General features: G+C 42.2%; 1 protein-coding gene across 3 annotated transcripts in view; it reads left to right on the top strand.

Moving 5' to 3' along the window:
- The window catches only part of myo18ab (myosin XVIIIA b), a 107,091-nt gene that overhangs the window by 65,396 nt on the left and 18,707 nt on the right, over positions 1–22,988 (top strand). For all 3 annotated transcript variants that reach the window (XM_065960523.1, XM_065960521.1, XM_065960522.1), the window contains 14 exons: positions 3,111–3,254; positions 3,714–3,803; positions 4,677–4,796; positions 7,094–7,205; positions 9,330–9,457; positions 10,236–10,390; positions 11,043–11,166; positions 12,323–12,430; positions 12,702–12,794; positions 13,778–13,888; positions 15,487–15,591; positions 17,966–18,112; positions 18,232–18,345; positions 21,994–22,110. In XM_065960523.1, coding sequence (XP_065816595.1) covers positions 3,111–3,254; positions 3,714–3,803; positions 4,677–4,796; positions 7,094–7,205; positions 9,330–9,457; positions 10,236–10,390; positions 11,043–11,166; positions 12,323–12,430; positions 12,702–12,794; positions 13,778–13,888; positions 15,487–15,591; positions 17,966–18,112; positions 18,232–18,345; positions 21,994–22,110 — 1,668 coding nt within the window. The remainder of the gene's footprint in view (positions 1–3,110; positions 3,255–3,713; positions 3,804–4,676; positions 4,797–7,093; positions 7,206–9,329; positions 9,458–10,235; positions 10,391–11,042; positions 11,167–12,322; positions 12,431–12,701; positions 12,795–13,777; positions 13,889–15,486; positions 15,592–17,965; positions 18,113–18,231; positions 18,346–21,993; positions 22,111–22,988) is intronic.

Below are 22,988 nucleotides of genomic sequence, written 5' to 3'. Positions count from 1 at the left end.
AGGATCATGGGGGATTCCTCCACCAGACAACCAACACTGAGCCTAATTAAATAGTTGCCTAAAGACAGAAGTCCCCCCCCCGCCCCACCTCCTTCCCCCCGCCAGGGAGCAGGTGTGCTCAGACTCACTCAGCTGCTCAGTTTGTGTGTGTACATCCAAGCCTCTGTAGCGGCATCCATGGAGTCAGGTGTGAAGGACAGGTAGAGGACACCTTATACACAGTTACACTTTTACTCCACAGCGTTGTTCTGTATGAAAGGGGCCGAGGTGAAAGCTGGGAGGTGTGTGTGTGGGGAGGTGGGAGGGTGGTTACTTTCCATTTTGTCCACAGGCAGCAAAGGTAGACACAGCTGAGGTGTGTGTGTGTGTGTGTGTGTGTGTGTGTGTGTGTGTGTGTGTGTGTGTGTGTGTGTGTGTGTGTGTGTGTGTGTGTGTGTGTGTGTGTGTGTGTGTGTGTGTGTGTGTGTGTGTGTGTGTGTGTGTGTGTGTGTGTGTGTGTGTGTGTGTGTGTGTGTGTGTGTGTGTGTGTGTGTGTGTGTGTGTGTGTGTGTGTGTGTGTGTGTGTGTGTGTGTGTGTGTGTGTGTGTGTGGCCGTTTCTGCAGGACAGGATGGTGTTGTGTGTGCGTTCAGGAGATAGCAGTGCTGTTGTTTTCACATTTTGAATTGGTTTCTGTTCTGTTAGTTCAAGTGGTCCACAAGCCTTTCAGTGGTCTCTGACTGTGTGCAGGAAAACACTCTGTGTGGAGAGCAGAAGAGGGGCCGAATGTGATTCACCGTAATACAATTTAGAACCCATAGATGGCCATCTAACAACGTTTTATCTTCAAAATGAAGACTATAAGAGCAGCTTAAAATCTGCCTTTAAAAGTCAACTCCCTTCTTCCTTCTCAAGTTGAACTGTGAACAATGCAGTGCATGGAAAAAGAAGTCTTGGCAAGAAGTTGTTAATTCTTAACCGCAGGCTACTCCAGAGAAACCAAAGTTTTGGCCATCTTTCGTCAGACAATAGCCAATGGCTTCCAAGATCACCCATTATTTGCACCAACTCTAGTTTCAGCCTTACTTTGCACTTCGTGGCTCCCATAATGCAGCATGCTCTGAACAATCAAACACTGCATAAGAAGTATGCTAAGCTTAAAAATATAAAAACATAGCTGCAGTATTTATTGGCCAGGACTTTGATATCAGAAGTGTTCTGGTTCCCATTTGCTGTCTGAATATGATCAGAAAACAGTCTGTTTGGGAAGCAAAAGAGGAGGATTCAATCCGCTGATATGCAATCCTGGAAACCCATCAGCACTCATCTGATGATTTGGCTTGTATAAATGTCTTAAACATACATTTGCATAAAAGCATGGCCAATGATAACCTCCGAGACGTTTCTCAACTCCACTCTTGCCTCTAGTTGCAGTCAGACTGTAACAATGTTGGCGCCTGGAAAAGGAAGTCTTGGGTTGAAGTTGTTTTTCGCTGACCGCTGGCTTCACCCGGGGCCCCCCTAAAGTTGCCCATCACCCCCAGAGGATATACCATCGTTGGATGATAGCTGATATGTTCGGAGATTGGCAGTGTGCAAACATACGAGCTCAGCTTCTTCTTCTCAGCTCAGAGTCTTATGGCAGAATCTCTTTGTAAAAAGGTCTGTGTGTGTTATTACGTTTCTTTTGTCATTCACGTTAACTGATCTGCCACCTTCAAGTAAAGGGGTAGAGGAGAAAGCTGATTTCTTGTCTGACTGATAACCAGGTTTCTAAAGCGTTAATCGATCTGGACTAAGACTTCAGACTGAGAGAGCAAAAGCAGATCGATGTGCATCTTCATACTCAACGTATTACCCATTTTCTTAATTAATACAGCAGATATAAAAGAGCTCAGTGAGACATCTGATAACTGCCCTGCTGCATGTAAACACAGATTTACAGTAACCATGTTACCACAGTGCTCGTAAACAAACACATTCTCCGATTACCTGAGTTACCTGGCTGTGCAGGTGAACGCTGACGATGGATGGAGCTGTGTGCTCAAGCTGCTGCATTTAAAGATCGGACAGAAACTTCAATAGAACATTCAAAAGAGTGAGTAAACATCAACGTAATGTAGTATAAAGTAAAAATAAATCAGAGTTTGAGGAAAGTGAATAAACAACGTTGTTAGGTTTGAGAATTGTGCTTCCAAATTGGTCACCAAAGCGTCTCCCCAAGTGAAACACCGAACGACGTTAGAAAAAGAACCTGCTAGTTTGCTCTTGTTACCTGCATATAAGAACAACAATCTTTGTCATCCCTTAAGCCTTCTAAAGCTTCTTTCTTCACATTTTTTTCGTGCAGAAAAAAATATTAATATCTGGAAGCATGATTTAAATTCTTCTTCTGCTTCTGATTCCTGAAGATGTATCACCCTGCAGAGGACAGAGTTCAGTTTAATCAGTCTAATATGAGATGAAAGCCTTCCTTGATTTGCTCCTCCTGCTGAGTGGAGGCTTGAGCGTGGAGTGTTTTCTTGTCCAGGGGGGTTGGGGGGGGGGGGGGGGAGTGTGGGAACCAGACGTAAAGTGTTCAGATGAAGACTACAGGGAAATGGTCTGGATCTGAGTCTCTCCACCTGCTGATCCTTCCTTTCATCCAGCCACACTCACCTTTTCCCACCTTCAGTCATCTCCACAGACCTTTCAAGAAGTCACTCGAGTTTTCAGGTGTCTCAATCTGAAACTTTCTCTGTCTGTTAATTCAAGGAATTCCTTCTCCCACAGCTTGAAAATAAAAAGTGTCTGTCAGTGTTACATTTGGATTTCTGGAAGGAAACAAAAAGATCATCATGCAAATAGAGATTCACTTGATCCGATTATGATACATATGTTCAGATACCGATACTGATACCGATATTTTTATTATCATAACTAATAGTGTTATCGTTGTTGTTGGTAGTATGTGTGAGGCTACACAAAGCTGCAGTAAACCTAGAATTGCATTGCAATGTTCTGGCTTCACATACAAACAGGAAGCTGCAAAAACTGTCAGGTTTTTCAAATGAAATGTAAGAACTGTAAGATATAGTCCACGTGTAGCTACAGTTATAAAAATGCTGTTTGTGTCTTCTCTGTGTGTGACAGATCCAGGATCTTGCCATCCGCTGCATCCAGAAGAACATAAAGAAGAACCGCGGCGTCAAAGGCTGGCCGTGGTGGAAGCTGTTCACCACCGTCAGACCTCTGATCGAGGTGCAGCTCACTGAGGAGCAGATCCGCGGCAAGGACGTGAGTCTATACACTCAGACAGACACTCAGACACACAGATTTGCACTGTACTGGTGAGTATCATAATGGAAATGCTGAAAAGGTTGTTGGCTTTGATGCGTCTCTTTCCTCCGACATCTTTTTATTTTAATTTGATTTTAGAAATGTAACTCATTTTCACCTTTTCCTCGACAATGTGACTCTCTTTTCACTCAAGAAACTTGACTTGGAACAACTAGAACACCTATTTAAATGTTCTTAATGGATATTTCTTTGGTTTTATTATCTAATACCCCAATTGCTTCGTCTTCTTCTGATAAAATTAGATGCAAATCACGAGGAAGACACCCAGAAAACACCTACGATTTGACAAAATTAGATCACTGTTTGGAGGAATCTTTGGATTATGTGCTGATTAATTCCCTCTATATCCTGTATCAGGAAAAATAAGACCCTTGTTCCTTCTCTTTTGTTATTCAGGAAGAGATCCAGATGCTGAAGCAGAAACTTGACAAGGTGGAGAAAGAGCGGAACGAGCTGAGACTGAACACCGATCGACTTGAGAGTCGGGTAAGCTTAAAGAAACAGAGCCATTCCTCTGAATTTACCATTTAAAAAATGTGGACAAAAAGAGAATATTTAGTCAAAAGGGTTAGACACATGAGAAGGAAGAATTCAAATTTGCTCACATTACTTGACATTGGCTGAATAGATCTATCTACAATCCTGTCGTGAATCAGAAGACAGTTTGAATTTAGTCCTGGCTGTGACAACACACCTGAGCATCAGAGCGTACCGATCCGCGGCCTCTTACAGGTGTCCGATAAAGAGGTGTGTCACTTCGATCACATATTTCTGCAGAAGAAGAGTTCCGTATCCTCTTGTGCAGCCGCTCTGCTCGTCCAAACAGAAGTAAGAGAATTAAGACGTAGACCTGAATAATGGTGGAACAGATAGATTTTACAGGTGAGCTGAGGAAACAAGAGGCACGGTGTGTGTGTGTGTGTGTGTGTGTGTGTGTGTGTGTGTGTGTGTGTGTGTGTGTGTGTGTGTGTGTGTGTGTGTGTGTGTGTGTGTGTGTGTGTGTGTGTGTGTGTGTGTGTGTGTGTGTGTGTGTGTGTGTGTGTGTGTGTGTGTGTGTGTGTGTGTGTGTGTGTGTGTGTGTGTGTGTGTGTGTGTGTGTGTGTGTGTGTGTGTAATTACTGGGTGTTTATAGCAATGAGAGCTGTGGAGGAAAACAGAGAGAAGCACAAACAGAAGAGTTTGGGATTTATTTTCCTGAATAACTTTGGTTTTATAAGTTGCTGTCATTTCCCTGATGATCCCGTTTGTATCAGCGACTTAAAGGAACAATATTAAACAAATCTCAATTCTCAATTCTTGATCTGTGTGTGTGGCTGTGTGTAAATGTGTGTTTGTACTCATGGTTGTGTGTTGCATCAGATCTCAGAGCTGTCGTCGGAGCTGTCCGATGAGAGAAACACCGGGGAGTCGGCCTCCCAGCTGCTGGAGACGGAAACCTCTGAGAGACTCCGCCTGGAGAAGGATATGAAGGAACTTCAGGTAGAGACACACACACTGACACACATACTGACACACACACTGACACACACTGACAAAGACAATACAGCTTTTTCTTTAAGATGAGAGAGCCTCGATGCCCTTTTACAGCATTGTTCTATTCAGGAAAATAAAACTGAAAGTAGCTTTGGTTGATGGCAAATGGAGACAAATAAGAGTTTATTGTCCAATTAGCCCCTTAGCTGTGAAGTCATAAAGTTTCCCTATCGCGCACACACATCTTCAGTCTTCACATGAAAGTTTAAAGCTACGACGTGTCAGACGATGCAGTTAAAAGGCTCCTAATTTAAATATAAATATCACAAAAGCACATCAGCTTAAATTATTAAGAAGAAGCCTGTTAGCGAGCCGGCTTCCTCCTCCAGTTTGTTTCAATATTTCAGAGGAAGTATAAATGTGGTAAAAGGTCTTCTATTAAACTTGGATAACTGAAAGGTTTTCTTATTTATATAAGAGTTATAATAACCTTTTTTTCAAATCAGAGATACAAAGTACTTCTCAAAGGCAGCCAAATAAAACATGCAGGTCATCAGATCATCTGCAAACGACAAAAAGACTGAGAAATTGCAATTCTTTTTAAAAGAAACAACATTCTGCATTAAGGGTTGAGGAAGGAAAAATCAGTTCGTGCTTGGCGATAAAAGTATGTTCTAGACATTGCTGATTTCTCAAGACAAGACAGTTTACCTGTAAATTTGAAGAAGAATAACCTTAGACTCTGGTGAGACCAGAAAGAAACACAGTGAAATGTATCCGTCTGTTAAAGGGGAGCAAAGGTGACAACCAAAGGAATCTTATCACAGACTTTGTGTCAAACCCGGGGTGGCAGAAGCTCAGGCTGTAAGGACTTAGGCTGCGAATTTGAAGGTCGTTGGTTCAAGTCCGGATGCAGACCAAGCCTGGAAAATGGTCTGGTAGCTGGAGAGGTGCCAGTTCACTTCCTGAGCACTGCCGAGGTGCCCGTGAGCAAGGCATTTAACTCCTCCGGGCCCGTTTTCACGTGCAGCCCCTCACTCTGACATCTCTCAGAGGGAGGGGGCTCGTCTTGTGTGTGTGTAGCATGTCTCAATAACAGAGTGTAAAAGTAATTTCCCCTGGGGTGCTGGTGGCGCAGTGTTTAGTGCGCACGCCCCATGTACGGAGGATGTGGTCTTCCAAGCGGGCGGCCCAGGTTCGAGTCCCACCTGTGGCTTCTTTCCAGCATGTCATTCCCTACTCTCTCGCTCTGATTTTCAACTCTATCCACTGTCCTATCTCTTCATTAAAGGCACAAAAAAGCCTAAAAATAAATCTTAAAAAAAAAAAAAAAAGTTATTTCCCCTAAACTGTAATATAGTTAAAGTTCTCTGTATGCTCAAACATAAACTCTTGAATTACGTTCTGTAGTTTATTTCCATGTAAAGGTGCAGGTGTGTTTGTGCTCCGCAGCGGGAGAGCTGCCTGCTGGGCTGCAAACATCACCGTGTAAATGAGTTTCTCACCTGTAACAACAAACCCCGGTGTGCAGGTGTGAGGCCTTTCATTTGTTCGTCTGTTCTGCTGTGTTCATGCGGAAATGAGCAGAGGAGGGTTTGTTTTCTCCTGAGGCGGCCATTGTTTAAAAAGACATCTTTTAAAAAGATGAAGAAAAGAATCCACCATCTTTTTTTAGGATGTGGATTCATTGGAAAACAAATGTTCTGTCTGTGTGTCTTCAGGAAATATAAGACATCAGTTGTTAAAGGAATATAAATAAAGACAGGTGATGAATGAAAGGGCAAAACTGGAATCAATGAGAGAAAAATAATGAATCCAGATGCTTCCACGCTGGTGTGCTGCGAGGTGCAATTAAGCAATTGACATCAAATTATGCAATCAAACAGCAGGCACCGCTGATCCTGATCCTGAATCATGACAGCATGAGGAAAATATTTCACCTTAGTTATCTCTTTACAGTTTGTTTAAATGATCACTTAAGAAGGTGCAGAGCTTTTTCTGTCTATAACATCACATGTTTCTGCAAAAAATGCATTTGTACAATTTTTCCTCACAAATAACAACAATGATAATAAGAGCATTTATAATAATGATATACTGAGGGTCACAAGTGTCTTATTTTGCAGCAGAGCGTCCCTTACCAAAGTTACACCTGAAGACACTCAGTCAAAAGACACATCGACCACAAACCAAATATCCCTTTGTGGTTTCCTACGACTTGTGTGTGTGTGTGAGATGATGTGCAAACTCATTAAAAACCCCGCCATCACAGAGACCTCTCCCTTCCTCTCATCTCCTACCAGGCGAAGTTTGACAGCACGGCGAAACAGATGGAGTCCATGGAGATGGAGGTGATGGAGGCCCGACTCATCCGGGCGTCCGAGCTCAACGGAGAGATGGACGACGACGACACAGGTCCGACACATACACACACACACACACACACACACACACACACACACACACACACACACACACACACACACACACACACACACACACACACACACACACGGACATTATAACCAATCCAGGGAGACTTTGCATATTTGTCATTGTCTTCTTAAACTGCTGAAGCTGCCACACGCCCACACAGGTGTGAGGCCGATGAAATGTCTCCTCACGATTGTGTGTGGGCGTGTTCTGATCGTCCTGAGTGATGGATGTGTTGTTAAAGGTGTGTAGAAAAAAATAAAAAAATACAAGCATACACTCAAATTACACAGACACACACAAGCAGGGCCCTTCAACACCCTCAACATACAAAATTGCATAACGTTATTATTACTCCCTGCTTGCCTGTTTTGTCTTGTCTTTGTCTATGCTGTGCATTGTATCGTCGTGTCTCCCCTGTCTCCTACATACTTTTGCTCTTGTCATGTCCCTCACTTGTCTTGTATTGTTCTGCATCACCTAATAGAAAAAAATAAAACAAAAAGGTGTGTAGGAGGAGAAACTTAAGAACAGTGTACTCCATCACACTGATGTTTACACAAAATGTGCAACTGCAATTGTGTTGAATTAAAACATACCGGCAGTTCTTTTGTTGTATTCCCACAGAACGTTTCTCAAGACAAAACTCAACAGACTGATGATTTATTTCATCTGCTGAGTTCAAAGTTACATATAAAGACTACAAACCTAAAAACATGAACTTGTTGGAAATGACTAATTTTAGAATAAGATTAAATGTATACTACAGATAAGGGTATTGTACACACTAAAGCCGGGCTCACACTGCAGGAGTTTTAAAATCCTTCCAGATTTTGATTTCGAGTAGCATCACACACATCCTAAGAATCCTAACAGATATTCTTGTTATATGCTGACTCTAACACGTGAAGATCTTTGCACATCACATTCTACAGAATTTACTTAAGATTAAAGTGCCTGGCGGAGGAACGCACCACCTCACGTGACCTCAAGTAAACAATGGAGCCGGCGGTTAAATCAGGATTATGATGATTTGTGCTGAGAGGAAGAAACGTAAAAAAAAAAAAGTTTTGGGTAAAGAATTGTCTGGGGAGACGCTGACAACACGGGTTGTGTATTCTTCAGTGAGAGCTGGAGGTGAGATTGTAACTATCATATGCAGATGTCCAACACCCCTGTGTGGGTATTTTAGCGAAAGATCGATTTTTGATATCAAGAGACATGGAGGCTTTGGATTATAAAAACAGGCACTGCATCCTCTTGTGGCCTTCATCATGGTTGCTTGATGACTTTGAAGTTCTAGGTTGTTAATAAAGTTGATCTTCATACTACAAGTGTTCATACTACGAGCTTTTTGACCTCTTTCACTCTCCATGCACCTTGGTAGTTGGTGAAGTTGTGCCAGAAAAATCCCACTCTGTTTCTTTCATGAATCCTCCGACAGTCTCACAAAGTCTTCCTCAAACTTGTTCTGTGTGTTTTTTTTGTTTTTTTTTGTCCACTTCCAGTGTGAACACAATCCCTCTCACGCGCGGACGTTAGGGTAGTACTCACTCACTCCCGGGTTGTTAGAAAAGCCCAGAGTGAGCTCCTCAGAGGAGCTGCAGGAGGGAGAGAGGAGGGGGTTTGCAAGATCGATGCTTTGACAAAAGCGGTGAAAAATGCGATGTGAAGAAGTACATTAGAAATGGATCAGTTAAAAGTGAAAAATGAAGTGAGTGAGACGCCCCGCAGGCAGGCTGCCAGCTGTCTTTGTGTGGCCTGCACACTGTGTGAATGTACCATCGATTTCTCCAAGTGTCTTCATTCATGTTGCATAGGTGGGAACACATTCTCTTGTTTGTACTCTGGCAGAGCTTTGACTGAGGGGAAATAACACTTTTTATGTCAGGCTTGGAGCTTCACGTTGATGCATGTTTTTTTCTGAATCGTCAAAGCGGTTTTAATGGCAGAGAGTATCGGAACGGACTTACTGAAGTAACGGAATCTGAAATAATGGAAATGATTAGAACTTTGCACATGTGACGATCTAAGACACAAAGATACATACAAAGGTTTCACAAAGTCAGTGAGTGAGGCGGTGACTGTGATGTGCCGCTGTGACAGGAGGAGAATGGAGGCTGAAGTACGAACGAGCCATCAGAGAGATCGAGTTCACCAAGAAGAGGCTGCAGCAGGAGTTTGATGACAAGCTGGAGGTGGAGCAGCAGAACAAACGGCAGCTGGAGAGGAGGGTGAGCGGACACGCCGCAGACACTTTCACTGATACACACAACGCCCATTATGAATCTATTTCTCAGTCATTACTGTTCTCAGAGCCCATCTGCAATAATCCTCCACCACCGTCTTATACACGAGGTGTGCCTCTTGGAACGGATGGCAATTTTTTTAGTAATTTCAGGTGTTACATGCAGACAACTTCCAGACAATACTTCCTGTTCTGTGCGGTGTTTACATTTGAAACGTTAAAGCCGTCATTTCTCATAGACTGTTTGTTGTGTTACATATGTGTGGGCATCACTAAGGCTGACTTCAGCTGTATGAGCCCCAAAAACATCCTTTGCCAGAATAACAACGTCATGATGCAGATTTTTAAAACCTCATAAAAGCTTGGTCATGTCTGTCATCAAGAGGAGAAGAAAATAACTTTTCAAATGTTTGTATGTTGAATGTAGGTCAGGTCAGATGCCTTCCAGGAGGTCAAAAATGTATATTTAATTCTTAGCTGTTGAGATGCACCAATGCAATTTTTTTCAGTTCTGTTCTGATCTCGAAACATTTAGTATGTACAGATGCCGATACTGATCACATCATATCATAATTAAAAGTTTTATTGTTGTTGTTGTTGGTATCATGTGTGAGGCTGGTTAGTTTCCCCATAGTTTCACTTTTACAAAGACTGCCTGGACGTCTCTCAGCTTGTTAGAACTTCAACTGATATAAATACCTGTGTATTTTCACTCATTAAAAACATTCCACTTCTGAATTGTCTGATTTGTATGTCTTGTGCAGATCAGCGACCTGCAGGCCGATAACGAGGAGTCTCAGAGAAACGTCCAGCAGCTGAAGAAGAAAACCCAACGACTGACGTCTGAGCTGCAGGACACCAAACTCCATCTGGAGGGCCAACAGAGCCGCAACCACGACCTGGAGAAGAAGCAGAGGAAGTCAGTAAAAAAAAACAAATAAAACACACACACACACACACACACACACACTCTGTCTGTGGATGCACGTGACTTCACACACTTGCATTACCTCATTGTGTGCTGTTCCTGTGCACTGTGCAAGGTCCAGTGGTGTTGCTGTAGTAACAAGAAGAACTGTAAAGAAAACGTGTTTTGTGCTCCAGATTGTTTATAGCATCATGCTGTGCAGACGAGTCTCCAGCTCATTTATTCTGCAGATAAACTTGTGTGTGTGTGCGTGTGTGTGTGTGTGTGTGTGTGTGTGTGTGTGTGTGTGTGTGTGTGTGTGTGTGTGTGTGTGTGTGTGTGTGTGTGTGTGTGTGTGTGTGTGTGTGTGTGTGTGTGTGTGTGTGTGTGTGTGTGTGTGTGTGTGTGTGTGTGTGTGTGTGTGTGTGTGTGTGTGTGTGTGTGTGTGTGTGTGTGTGTGTGTGTGTGTGTCCTGCCCTGTGAATATGCATGCTGTAGTTAAAACAGTCTTGACATGAAGGATCTTCACACGTCTCAGCACATTTGAAGTCATTTGCTCTGTTCATGAACTTCCACCCGACGATGTCTGCTGCTCACAGTTGTTGTAGCTTCGTCGGAGTGTTGTGACGGTGTTAATCAGCGCAGTGTGTGTTCATGCGTGCAGGTTTGACAGCGAGCTGAGTGCGGCGCAGGAGGAGGTGCAGAGGGAGAGGAGCCTGAGGGAGAAACTGGCCCGAGAGAAAGACATGCTGAGCGGGGACGCCTTCAGCCTCCGACAGCAGCTGGAGGTTTGTGTCTGTGTTGTACAGTTTGTGTCAAACACTTTAAGATGTTTTTATTGTTTCTGCATTATTGTTACAACATACAGATTAACTATGGTGATGGAAGGGTTTTCTTTTCAGTACTGTTCTTTTATATATCCATTCTTATTCCAGTATCAAATGTGATACAAAATATTTTCACTATGGCCAATATTTTCACATCACTTGTTGGCCATTTTCTTCTGATGTCATGTTAAGGGCAGGTCGCTCAAAGGCTGTCAGAATGATGTAAGGGCGTGTTTCAGGTTTGAAAGTCTCAAAATGTTGGACAAATACTGTTATTTTTACCACTTCTTGATTGGCCCACATCCTAAAACATAAATCAATTTGGAAAGCTTTCTGAGATTGGGCCATTTTTCAAAACTTCACTCCACCTTCTAGCTCACATTACCTTTACATGATATTAAAGGAGAGGTATTAATTCCTGGATAATGATGTCAGCAAGCTTTAAGAAAGAATGTGTGCTGAATATCGGTTGGTAGTGGATGAGTGTTTAAAACAGTATATCTGTAAAATCTCTTAATTAAGTCACAGGAGCTAACATTTAAACCATCCCCTGCTAACATTAGGTTTCGCTAAGTAGCCACAGCAACCATTTAATACACATTTTCAGTTAACAGTTTAAACCTTTACCGCAGTACAAATGTAAATCCTGCATCCAGACACATAAAAACATAAACGAACAAATGCACTTTAACTTTGAAATAGTTTTCTGACACTTGGTTACATTTTTGAATATAGTATAGTTCATGCAATGCGTTAAAGTTTGAGTGTATTAAGCTGTGGTTACATTGTGTGATTCAGCCAACAATGTACACACAAGCTGAATACACTTTTGTGTAAACTGCCTTCAAATCCCATAATTATTATTTTTATCAAAGATGGATAACATGCGTAATTAAGTTCTGCACATTTGTTCTGTGTCGGTCCACGCAGCAGGAGTTTGTAATTACGAGGCCAGGTTGTGGATGTATTGTTCTGTGTACGGGTTTGTGTTTGTACACCTTGTAGCTACCTGCTGATCTGGGTAAATACAGCCCCGCCTTCCCTCATCGTGTGTGTGTGTGTGTGTTTCTGTTCCACGCTCACGCCGTCTCCTCCTCCTGTCTGCTCTCTCCTGCAGGACAAAGACCTGGAGGTGTGTGCGGTCAACCTGAAGGTGGACCAGCTGGAGGCCGAGCTGCAGGACCTCAACTCCCAGGAGTACAAGGATGAGGCGTCGCTGGCCAAGGTCTACTTCCTTTTTTTCTCTCTTCTATAATCCCTCTTAGGGTTTTATCAAATGTATTGCTGTGTCCTTTTTTTCTGTGATAATGTAAAACTTGCAGGATTCTTTATGTTAGGGCTGCACTCAGTTTATAATACACAAACAAACCAACTATGAAAAAAAACACCTTTCCCTCTGCCTGTTTAGAGGAATAAATCTTTCTGTATTGAATACATTATGCTTAAACCGGGCACTTTTTTCATTTTGTTGCTACTTTTGTGCTATTTTTTTCCAGGTGAGGAAGCAGCTTAGGGACATTGAAGCCAAGGTGAAGGACCAGGAGGAGGAGCTGGACGAGCAGGCCGGCACCATCCAGATGTTGGAGCAGGTACAGACAAGGCACAGTGTTACACTCACAGGAAATGAATAACAACATTTAGGCTGCTTATTGGTCATTTAAGACAAAACAAAATTTACAGACAAAGTTCTTCAGCTTTTGTGTCACACTGATGAATTGTATTTCAAAGTTTACTCTCTTCTTTTGTTCATTTAAATATATCTAAGGAGGAACACAAATCAATCTTTACAATAATCACCACATTCACAGCATCACCAGCACGTTGGTGCACACAGATGGGAGCTATAATTATTGACTACTGCAGAATAATCTTTAATGTCAGACATTAAAGTTTGACAGATGATACAATTTAGACCTAAAACATGGCCGTATTAGTGACTTTATGATATACACACTGAACTGAAAATAGAGTGTAACTTAATTGTTATGTTTGAGCAGTTTGAGATAAAATCTCAGAGTTTCAGGATATTTAACTACAGATGAAAAAGAGTCAAAAAAAATGTTTGGGTTGGAGCGCTGATGGCCTCGCAGTTAGATCGCGTCCCATGTACGGAGGCTATAGTCCTCCAAATAGGCAGTCCAGATTAAAGTCCGGCCTGTGGCTTCTTTCCCTCATGCCATGTCCTACTCTATCCACTGTCCTATCAAATGAAGGCCATTTGGTGTTAGGTGACTTTGGGTTGGGACTGTAATATTATTCAAACAGAGCGTAATGTGGATACTTTGGTTTTTAGTGTATAAAAGCTGTTGTGAAACGACGCAGCAGCCCAAGCTGTGGTGATTCTAACGGACAGGAAAGGAGAAAAGCTGAGTTTTTTTTTTTATCTACCTCCCTGCTCTCCATGCACTCTGAGTAGATGTCAGAGCCTATTAGCAGAGTAAAGAAACACCAGCGAGTAGCATGGACACACACTCGCCCATGAATAATGTATTGAAATAAGGTTGGAAATCAGCAGCGTTGGTTTGAGCCACGATGACAGCGCGGCGTACCGTGTTTTTATTTTTTCTTTCAGGCCAAGCTGCGTCTGGAGATGGAGATGGAGCGCCTGCGTCAAACACACTCCAAAGAGATCGAGAGCAAAGATGACGAGGTGGAGGAGATCCGACAGTCCTGCAGCAAGAAGGTAACCAGGTTTATCACACGCACACGGCTGATTTAGCTTCAGCGTTCACATTATTCTGGTGTGATGTGAGGGAGGAGCGGGCATATTTTTAATATGACAGAGGAAGAACAACGAGACAATGAAAACACCTTAACAATGGAAAATAACACTACAAAAAATAAAAATAAAACACTACACTTCACATAAAGTCCCTTACAGGTAAATACTTAAAAAGATAAGACTAACAAAAACGATCAGAAGTTATGCTGCTGGAGATAACCATACAGTCTATAGAGATAAATCAGTGTGTGTGTGTGTGTGTGTGTGTGTGTGTGTGTGTGTGTGTGTGTGTGTGTGTGTGTGTGTGTGTGTGTGTGTGTGTGTGTGTGTGTGTGTGTGTGTGTGTGTGTGTGTGTGTGTGTGTGTGTGTGTGTGTGTGTGTGTGTGTGTGTGTGTGTGTGTGTGTGTGTGTGTGTGTGTGTGTGTGTGTGTGTGTGTGTGTGTGTGTGTGTGTGTGTGTGTGTGTGTGTGTGTGTGTGTGTGTGTGTATATATATATATATATATATATATATTATATAAGTTATTTATGTTAGGAGTTATTTACAAGAGCTAAGCATCATTTGCATAACTGAGAGTGTGGGTGATTTGATTGACGAGTGGGCGTGTTGGGTTTGTTTCCCAGGAGTCTTAAGGCTCCTTTGCCCCATTTGCCTGTTTTTAAATTGATAGAAAGTTGGGTTGAGATAGCATTTCCAGTATATTCAATTATTCCGTTTAATTAGTTCTATGTAAGTATGTTTAAAGCTGACTTGTAATGGTAATCCCTCTCCTGACCTGCTTCTGTTCATGGGGATCACAGCGTTAATTTAGAATGCAACATACAGTATTTTTGTAAAGTTGATAGCACACCCCTAACCTCAATCTGAATGATTTGACTTTTCCATGAGTCCCATTTGTTTTTTTAATGAAAGCTCATTGGCTCTAATAAGTGTCTAAATGATATCAGTATGTTTGACACGCAGTGGAGCAGAGGGCTGTTTGTGTTTGCTAATGTGTGGGTGTCTGAGTGGGTGTTTTGTAAGAATATTTAGCTTGATAGTTATCACTGAGGTTAATCCCCCCCCCTTCCCCCCATAATGGCCTTAGCCCACGTATAATTAGCTTTCTCTACACTTACACAGGATGGGATCACGGCCTCTGCAATGCATCTAACACAGACATTTACATACATATATATATATATTGTTTGATGATGGATTATGCTGATGTGCCCTTTAGGACCGTTTGTGGAAACTTCAAACTTTATGTCTGGCTGTGTTAGCATTTTTAAAAGCTATATTCAGAGTATATGGAAATATAAATAAAAAGTTAGCAGTATTCGAATCGATCTGTTTTTAAAGCTAATTTGATTAGAAGAATGTAAACGCTGCACACCTCGTTTTATCTGTCAACCAAGAAGTCTTCAGGGCCACTTACACAAATCGGTCGATGGTTTCAGACTTCTTAAGAACACATCTGAAATCTACATTTTACTGTGAAAGGCGCGTCCATTTCTCTACTTCTGTCCGAGCTGATTAATCTGATTTCTACGTGTGTTCTTTTTCTGTGTGTTTCCAGCTGAAGCAGATTGAAGTCCAGCTGGAGGAGGAGTACGACGAGAAGCAGAAGGTGCTGAAGGAGAAGAGAGAGATTGAGTCAAAGCTCCTGACTGCACAGGATAAGGTAACTACACCTCACACAGCAGGACAAATCTGTGCTCTGTATTGAAACCAGTGACTGTAAATAAAGATAGATGTCCTGACCCCTGGCTCTGACCAAAAACACACATTTAACTCACTGATAACACCTCCAAGATCTCTCCCCTGGTTACAGTCCACAGCAAGAGAGTATTGTGTGTCTGAAGCAGACATTCACGGTTAAAGAAAGTTCAATGACCCCTGTCTCGTGTCTGTTACGTTTTCTCTCAACGCTCCTCCTCAACGCTGATAATCTGGTGCACACAGCGCTGCTCGAGCCTCATTTGTCAACAGAGCTGTCAATCATGGCATTCAACTTTTATTTCTAGCTTCAAATATCTTATTAAATAATCCTCTAAGAAAGAATTTACTTTGATGTGTATTTTTATTTTATAGTTTAGCCCATTTTAAATCTGCTAACATAGAGGAGGCGGAGCTGATGACCGCCAGTCAACAGGGGGCGCTCCAAGTTCTTTGTCTTCAGTTTTGGGGAGCTTTCATGTTGTCCATCTTTTGTATACAGACTATGAATGAAAATAAAAAAAGCATATCTCTCAACTATGATATTTCCTGCAGCTTCCTTCTAGATGAAGCTCAGGGGGGTAAACTCCAGATAAAAGATAAATACTAAACGGACTTGAGCTTGTATATTGCTTTGCTAGTCTTCACCTCTAATCGCTTTTACACCGCAGGTCACACCCACACATTCACACACTGATGGTAGAGACTGCTGTGTAAAGAGTCCATCAGAAGTAACTAATCCCATTCATACACATGCTGTCAAAGCAGCGGAGCGAATTGAGGTGACGTGTCTTGTTCTCATCGGACATGTGGCTGCAGGAACTGGGGATCGAACCCCCGACCTTCCAGTTGAGAGACAACCGACTCTACCACTGATCCACAGCTACCAAAGTTATTAATACATCCAGTTATTAATGTAAATATAGAATGATTTTGAAATGATAGAGACATTGATCTATGTATCTGTATATGTGATGTGTGCAGGGAGGATGATAATTAAATTTGGTCCAAAGTTTCAGTTTCACAGCCGCTGAGTTGTGTGGGAGGAGATGTGGGCTCTGAAATGATTGGAGTGACTCATTTAGTCTGACTCAGTCTCATATATATATCTGACTGCCGACTGGGTCAACGAGAGTCAGCAGAGTCGATCCAGTTCAAACTGAGGTCCAACACATTGAGACGAGGCCTTCTGCAAACTGTCAGAATACTTTACTGTAACATCCAGTGTCTTCTATAAAAAAAAAGATTTTATTTTGCTAACTTTCCTATCCTCACTGCAGACTGTAATAAGCTGGATAGGTGTTAATCAAGGCTTATATAGAAGGGGTGGGATTTGATAAGTGTATACTTCTTCCCACTCCTCTGGTGAATCATCAAGTGTGTTTTTTTTTACAATTTCTTTTAAAATAAACACAAGGTAATACTTATGTCTTAATGAAAGGGTTAAACGCTCAATAAAGACATTCCTCGTCCCAATTAGGCCCCTATGTGCTGCTGATGAGTTACATTACCTACCTTATGGCCCTTTGTTTCCACGGCAACTAAAACAGCATAGCCACCTTCGACAGGCATAGGCTGTTTAGTCTTGATTATTTTGTGAATCCGGGATTCTGAGTTTTTATTTTCAGATTGATTCAGCCGGACAGTCGGAACGTCTCCCTACACAACTTAAATACTGGCAGAGTTTGTTTTATACATTTTAGTAGGAGTCGATAACACACTTAATGTTAAGTAATAAAACACACTTAAATAATAAAACTAACGGACATATGACTAAACTGACTTTTTGTATGTTTTCTGATACTTTTTAAGTTTCTATTATTCATACTATTGGGGGATAAAATACCTTTCTTTGAAGGAAAAGAAACACTGTAATATAATGTTAGATCTGGAAGTCAAAACCCGATATTGATCGTGTAAATGGCGTGGCTCAGTTGGTAGAATCAATCGAATCAAACGGAAGGTCGGGGGTTCGATCCCCAGTTCCTGGAGCCACATGTACGACGTGTCCATGGGGAAGACACTTAACCCGCAAGGTGCTTCGGCTGCAGTGTGTGAAAGTGTAAGAATGGATTAGTTACTTCTGATGGTCACTTCACACAGTCTCCACCATCAGTGTGTGAATGTGTAGGTGTGACATGCGGTGTAAAAGCACTTTGAGTAATCAGAAGACTAGAAAAGAGCTATACAAGCTCAAGTCCATTTACCATTTAAATTAGACTCACATGTATTTGTAGGAACTTCGTGGGCTGATACTTCGATGCAGTAAACAAATTGGAAGATGTAGACTGTCATAACATGTCGAGTGAGGAAGCCTCCCTGTACTTTGTGTTTTCCAGGTGAGAGGAGGCGACGTAGAGACGGAGAAGCGTCTGAGGAAGGACCTGAAGAGAACCAAAGCTCTGCTCGCTGACGCTCAGATCATGTTGGACCACATCAAGAACAACGCGCCCAGCAAGAGGGAGATCGCCCAGCTCAAGAACCAGGTACGACTGCTGGTTCTCAATCACTTAAATACCATCAGCTGCAACTTTAACAAATGGCCTCTGGTATGACTCTCACATATGAAATAGTGTATTCAGCTTCTTTTCTGTGTCTGTTCCAGCTGGAGGAGTCTGAGTTTACCTGTGCGGCCGCAGTGAAATCTCGCAAGTCCATGGAGGTGGAGATAGAAGATCTGCACATTCAGATGGAGGACATTTCCAAAACCAAACAGGCGGTCAGTACAAAACTCCTCCTCCTCCTCCTCCTCCTCCTCTCATCTTTAAAAAGCTGTGTTTCTAAAAACTTTCCTCCAGTGACACGACCACATGTGGCAGCCCCATCGACTTTATGATGAAGTTTAGTGCGTATCGTTGAAAAGAAGGGAAAAAAACCTAAATCTGTCACATCATATGGGAGTGATCATCAGTTGTGACCACGCAGGTTGTGTTTTTTGAGCCTTTTTATAAGCCTGCACCATCTGTGGCGGTAGCAGAGCGGCGGTAGAAATGTCAAATCATCGCCTTCAGCCAGAGATAAGGGGTTAGAGGACACATCTGTTCCCTCTGAGCTCGTCCTCCGTCCTTCTCTTACTCCCTCTCTTCTTCATTTTCTTGCTTCTTTTATCGTTCTTTTCCAACTCTCCAGGGTCTGATCTTTCTTATTTCTCTGCAAAAACACTGAGTACTTTATATTCCATCAATACGTCCATCTTTATGTCACCTCTTTTCTTTCTATATATTCCTAAAAATAAAGTATCTACTGTCTCTATCTCAAGAATCTCCTAATCTTTTCTGACCTTTATATTTTTCTGTCCTTTTGGCATGGCTTTTCTTACTTAAAGCCCTGTTCCCATGGCAATCTGCTACCACATGTCGCTCAAAATGCCTCTTATTTCTTCTTCCTTTTTCTTTTCTGCTCGCACATTTCTCCTGCCGTTAATTTACCCTCCATCTTTCTTTACCCTCTGCGTGTCAGAGAGCTTTAATCTCCTCCTGCTCTCTCTCTCTCTCTCCCCTCCTGTCTGTAAATGAGAAATCACTGAATGTTCAAACTGGTTGGAGCAATTTGCTGAGCCTAATTTAAATAAGACACCTCGTCACCTTGAGAAGTTTGACTGCGTATTTTTGGGAAGGTGAATATTATGTCCAAAGTGAAGTGAAGGGTGAAGATAATTGAGTTGACACAGCTGTGGGTCAGAAGCAGAGACTCGGCAAACAGGCATGGAGGGGAGAGATGGATCGGGGTAAATGTCTGCATGACTTTTACATTCCCTCAACTTGATGTTTTCACCCCCTCTTTTTTAAGCTTCTAAATTTAAAGAGGCTGTAAAATGGATTTATTTTTTCAATTAGCAAAAAATGTGGCAACCTTCTCTTGTCTTAAAATATGGCTTCTTTTTTTTTTTTTTTTAAATGTGCTCTGACATAAAAAAACAAGCTTCTAAAGTCGTTTTTTTCCAGGTTTTAGAGTCTAGATGACTCATAGGGCTTCCACACTTGCAGAAAACTCTTGAAAAACTCTGGATATTTCCAGGAGGAGAGAGCTGTATGTATGGACGCAAACAGCCACATTTTTCGTTCGTACTTCACCCAGAGTTTCTCCTAACAGACCCCCCTAGTATTTTTATCTGCAGCTAGTCCGAGTGAGTCGATGTGAGAACGCAGCAGGATATTCTCCGGAGAATTCACCCTCAAGCCAACAGGAGGGGGAGTGAAGTTTACATACTGTGTGTAGTTAAACGGCTGCATTACATTTTCTGATCGTCAGTATGTTATTGTCCGCTCTACACGTAGCATTGATATAAAGACTTACCGGTATATCTTAATTATAGCATTGTGGAGCCAATTCTGTTGCTTCGTCCGCTTCGTCCGTTTTTATTTTTATGTCACATCTTACCTCGGAAGAACTGGTGAACTCTAACTTGTCACAGCTGGAGCTTTTTTCCGTTTGCTGCCTGTTATTATCTACTGAGTAAAAATGATTTATCCTAAATGTATTGTTTTATCGGGTGCAGTGCCTGAGTGGTTAATTCATGCATTCCTATGTACCGAGGCTGTAGTTATCGAGGGCCGACCGGGTTCAAATCCAGCCTGTTGCTCTTTTCCCTCATGTCATTCCTCATTCTCTCTCTCTCCCGGTCTCTTACTGTCCGCTGTCCTGTCTCTCCAACAAAGGCTTTAAAAGGTTCTAGAAAATATAAATAAATTCAGATTTCGTTCAGCTTGTTCTTTTCAGGAGATTCAATATTATTAACATCCATCTTTTTGTACTCTAATGCAACATAGAGTGAAGTAAAAACTACCAAGACAAACGAGCAGAAGCGTCGTGTAAAGAAAATGCATCTTAACTATGGAGTCAGAGTTATAAAGAGGGTGTAGCAGGGAGAAGACAAATGCGTCAGCAGCTGTTCGGTTGGCCATGTGTCTTTGAGGACGACCTCTACATCTCCCATCAGCAGACGCCCGCACGCGCTGATGACAGGAACGGTTATTGCATAAATGGAGGGCTTTTTGAGGCAGCACCGGTCACATCATCCTCTGCAATTCAACACAAATAAAATCATGCAAATAACATTTCTTTCAGATGGTCTGCTGTCCCCCCCCCCGTCCTCCCCCCATTCCCCCGCCGTTCCATCGCCGTAATTGCAGTGTTTTGAGGAAATTGTCCCGCATGTTTTCGACAGCTTTATTTTCCTGCTGAGAGCCGCGGTGATCCGAGGGGGGGGGAAAGGCGAAAAACAAAGAGCCAGGACACGTAATTGGGTTGAGATTGCACAGACAGCCTATTGTTAAATGTGCTAAATGAAAGTTTGATGCTGCAGACTGTCAAACATTTTCCCCGAGCTGCAGAGACGGCGCTGCGTTCAAAAGCTTTTTCCTGAGCGCTCGGCGAGGCCAACGGTGGATCTAAAAAAGGAAAGTGTAATATGTAAATGAATCCGCCCCAGATTCCACATAGATATATTTAGATACTCAAGTACACCTTGGAACATCTCATCAGTGGGAGGTGTTTATAAAAATAGATTAAGAATAAATATCTCTGGCAGCTTTCGTTTGATTGGTTGACTACTTCCGGATGTCTCACCTCTGCCTGTCCCCAACTCTCTCATCCTGCCTCTAAGTGCAAATGTATTCATTAGCCCTTTCACACAGTCACGTTTAGTCATCATTTATTAATCTGTCGCCCTCCACCTGAAACCCCTCACCCTCTTTTTGTGCATCATCTGAGTCATTACTGAAACAGGATTACTTCAGCACCGACCCTGCTTTCAGCTGGAGGTGTGACGCAGTCACCGCTAGCTTTTAGCAGCTAATTGGATCCATGTGATTGGATGACTGGGGCCTGAAACAACGGCTGCCGGGCTCTGTGATGTGAGCGGGGGCTGTGGAGGAGTTAATAAGGGCTCTCCTCTGCTCTGCATAGAGAAGCACAGATCGAGACTGTGACAATTTAGACCCATTTTACACACATTTATGGAGTTAGTGCAAAGAAAGAATCTATACAGTCTCACTAGGGGGCAAAGAAATTCTGTTTACTTGTGCATTTTTCAATCACTTCTAATTCTTACTACACTTATGGTGTGATGTAGTAATTCTGATATGCATGCATGCAACATAAAAAAGTTAAACATTTGAAAAGGCATCAAGACTCACTTTTAAATGTGTATTTTATGCAGGACCTGCCTTGAGAATCCTCATTAGTTATCTTAATAACTCAAGTATTTGCAGCACAGACTCTGTGTGTTGGATTTCTCCTCTCTGATATTTTGGGGGTTTAATTGGAGAAGCAGCTGCCTTCTCGTGTCTAATTTAGTCCAACGCTGTGAAAACACAGCTGGTGGATCTATTTAAAAAGGAATTTTTTTTTTTTCTGTGTTCCTCAGCTGGAGGAGCAGCTGAGTCGTCTGCAGAGGGAGAAGAACGACCTGCAGTCCAGGATGGAGGAGGACCAGGAGGACCTGAACGAGCTGATGAAGAAACACAAAGCTGCCGTGGCCCAGGTGGGATTTATATCTCTGAGTCTATATCAGACACATTGTGCAGATACTCACGTAGACCTGATCAGACAACAAAAATAAATAGATTTTTGGAAGTTATGAATCTATTTAAAATCTCAGAAGACAGGAATCTCGATTTTTATATACATGCATTCAGGATGATAAGGACAAGGCATGACTCTTTGTGACGCTCTGTGGTGATGAAGATTTTCTTAAACTCCACAGGGAGCTTTTAAAGCTTCTCATCCACAACTGGAGCATTATTGATGAATTCTTCAGCTGATTCCGACTGAAGGATCCGACCTGCTGGAGTATAATTTTTATTAAAAAGCAATATTCTCCCTGTATGTATCATCTATCCTAACCGCCTCTCCATCATTACAAAAAAGTAATCCCAGGTTCATTTATAAAATGTAAAAATCCAGAATCAAGCTTTACATCGGATTGTTTTAACACCATCCATCCTCGCCAATTGAGTGGTTTTAGAGCAGCGGGGGTATTTGTCGAGCTCGGAGCATTAGTATTAATGTAGCTGTACAGGCAGATGAGCAGCAAGTGGAAATGAAAGTGGAGTGAAAGCGTTTTCCTTTTCCACCGCGCTGATGGTATGATGAGTGATCTGCCTCCGCCGGCTCCAAATGAATCCATCCTTCTCCTTTTAAATTGAAGCGGCTGAATTCCCGGTGGGACTCGTTGCAGCAGAGTGCTTCATCTGCTGTAAAAAGAAAAACACTCGTTTCAAACATTTCACACAGGTCACATTGAAATTAGATTTATTGATGTGCTCTCAGCGCTTTAAAAAATCTCTCCAGTAAATTTATTTGGCGAGGTAATGTCACTGTGATGTCATCATGTTTTACTGGATCTGCTTGATTTTTTAC

Source organism: Labrus bergylta, chromosome 11 (assembly GCF_963930695.1).
Source record: "Labrus bergylta chromosome 11, fLabBer1.1, whole genome shotgun sequence".
Classification (NCBI taxonomy): domain Eukaryota; kingdom Metazoa; phylum Chordata; class Actinopteri; order Labriformes; family Labridae; genus Labrus; species Labrus bergylta.
Note: the sequence above shows the minus strand (reverse complement) of the source record. Positions and strands in the feature narration are given on the sequence as shown.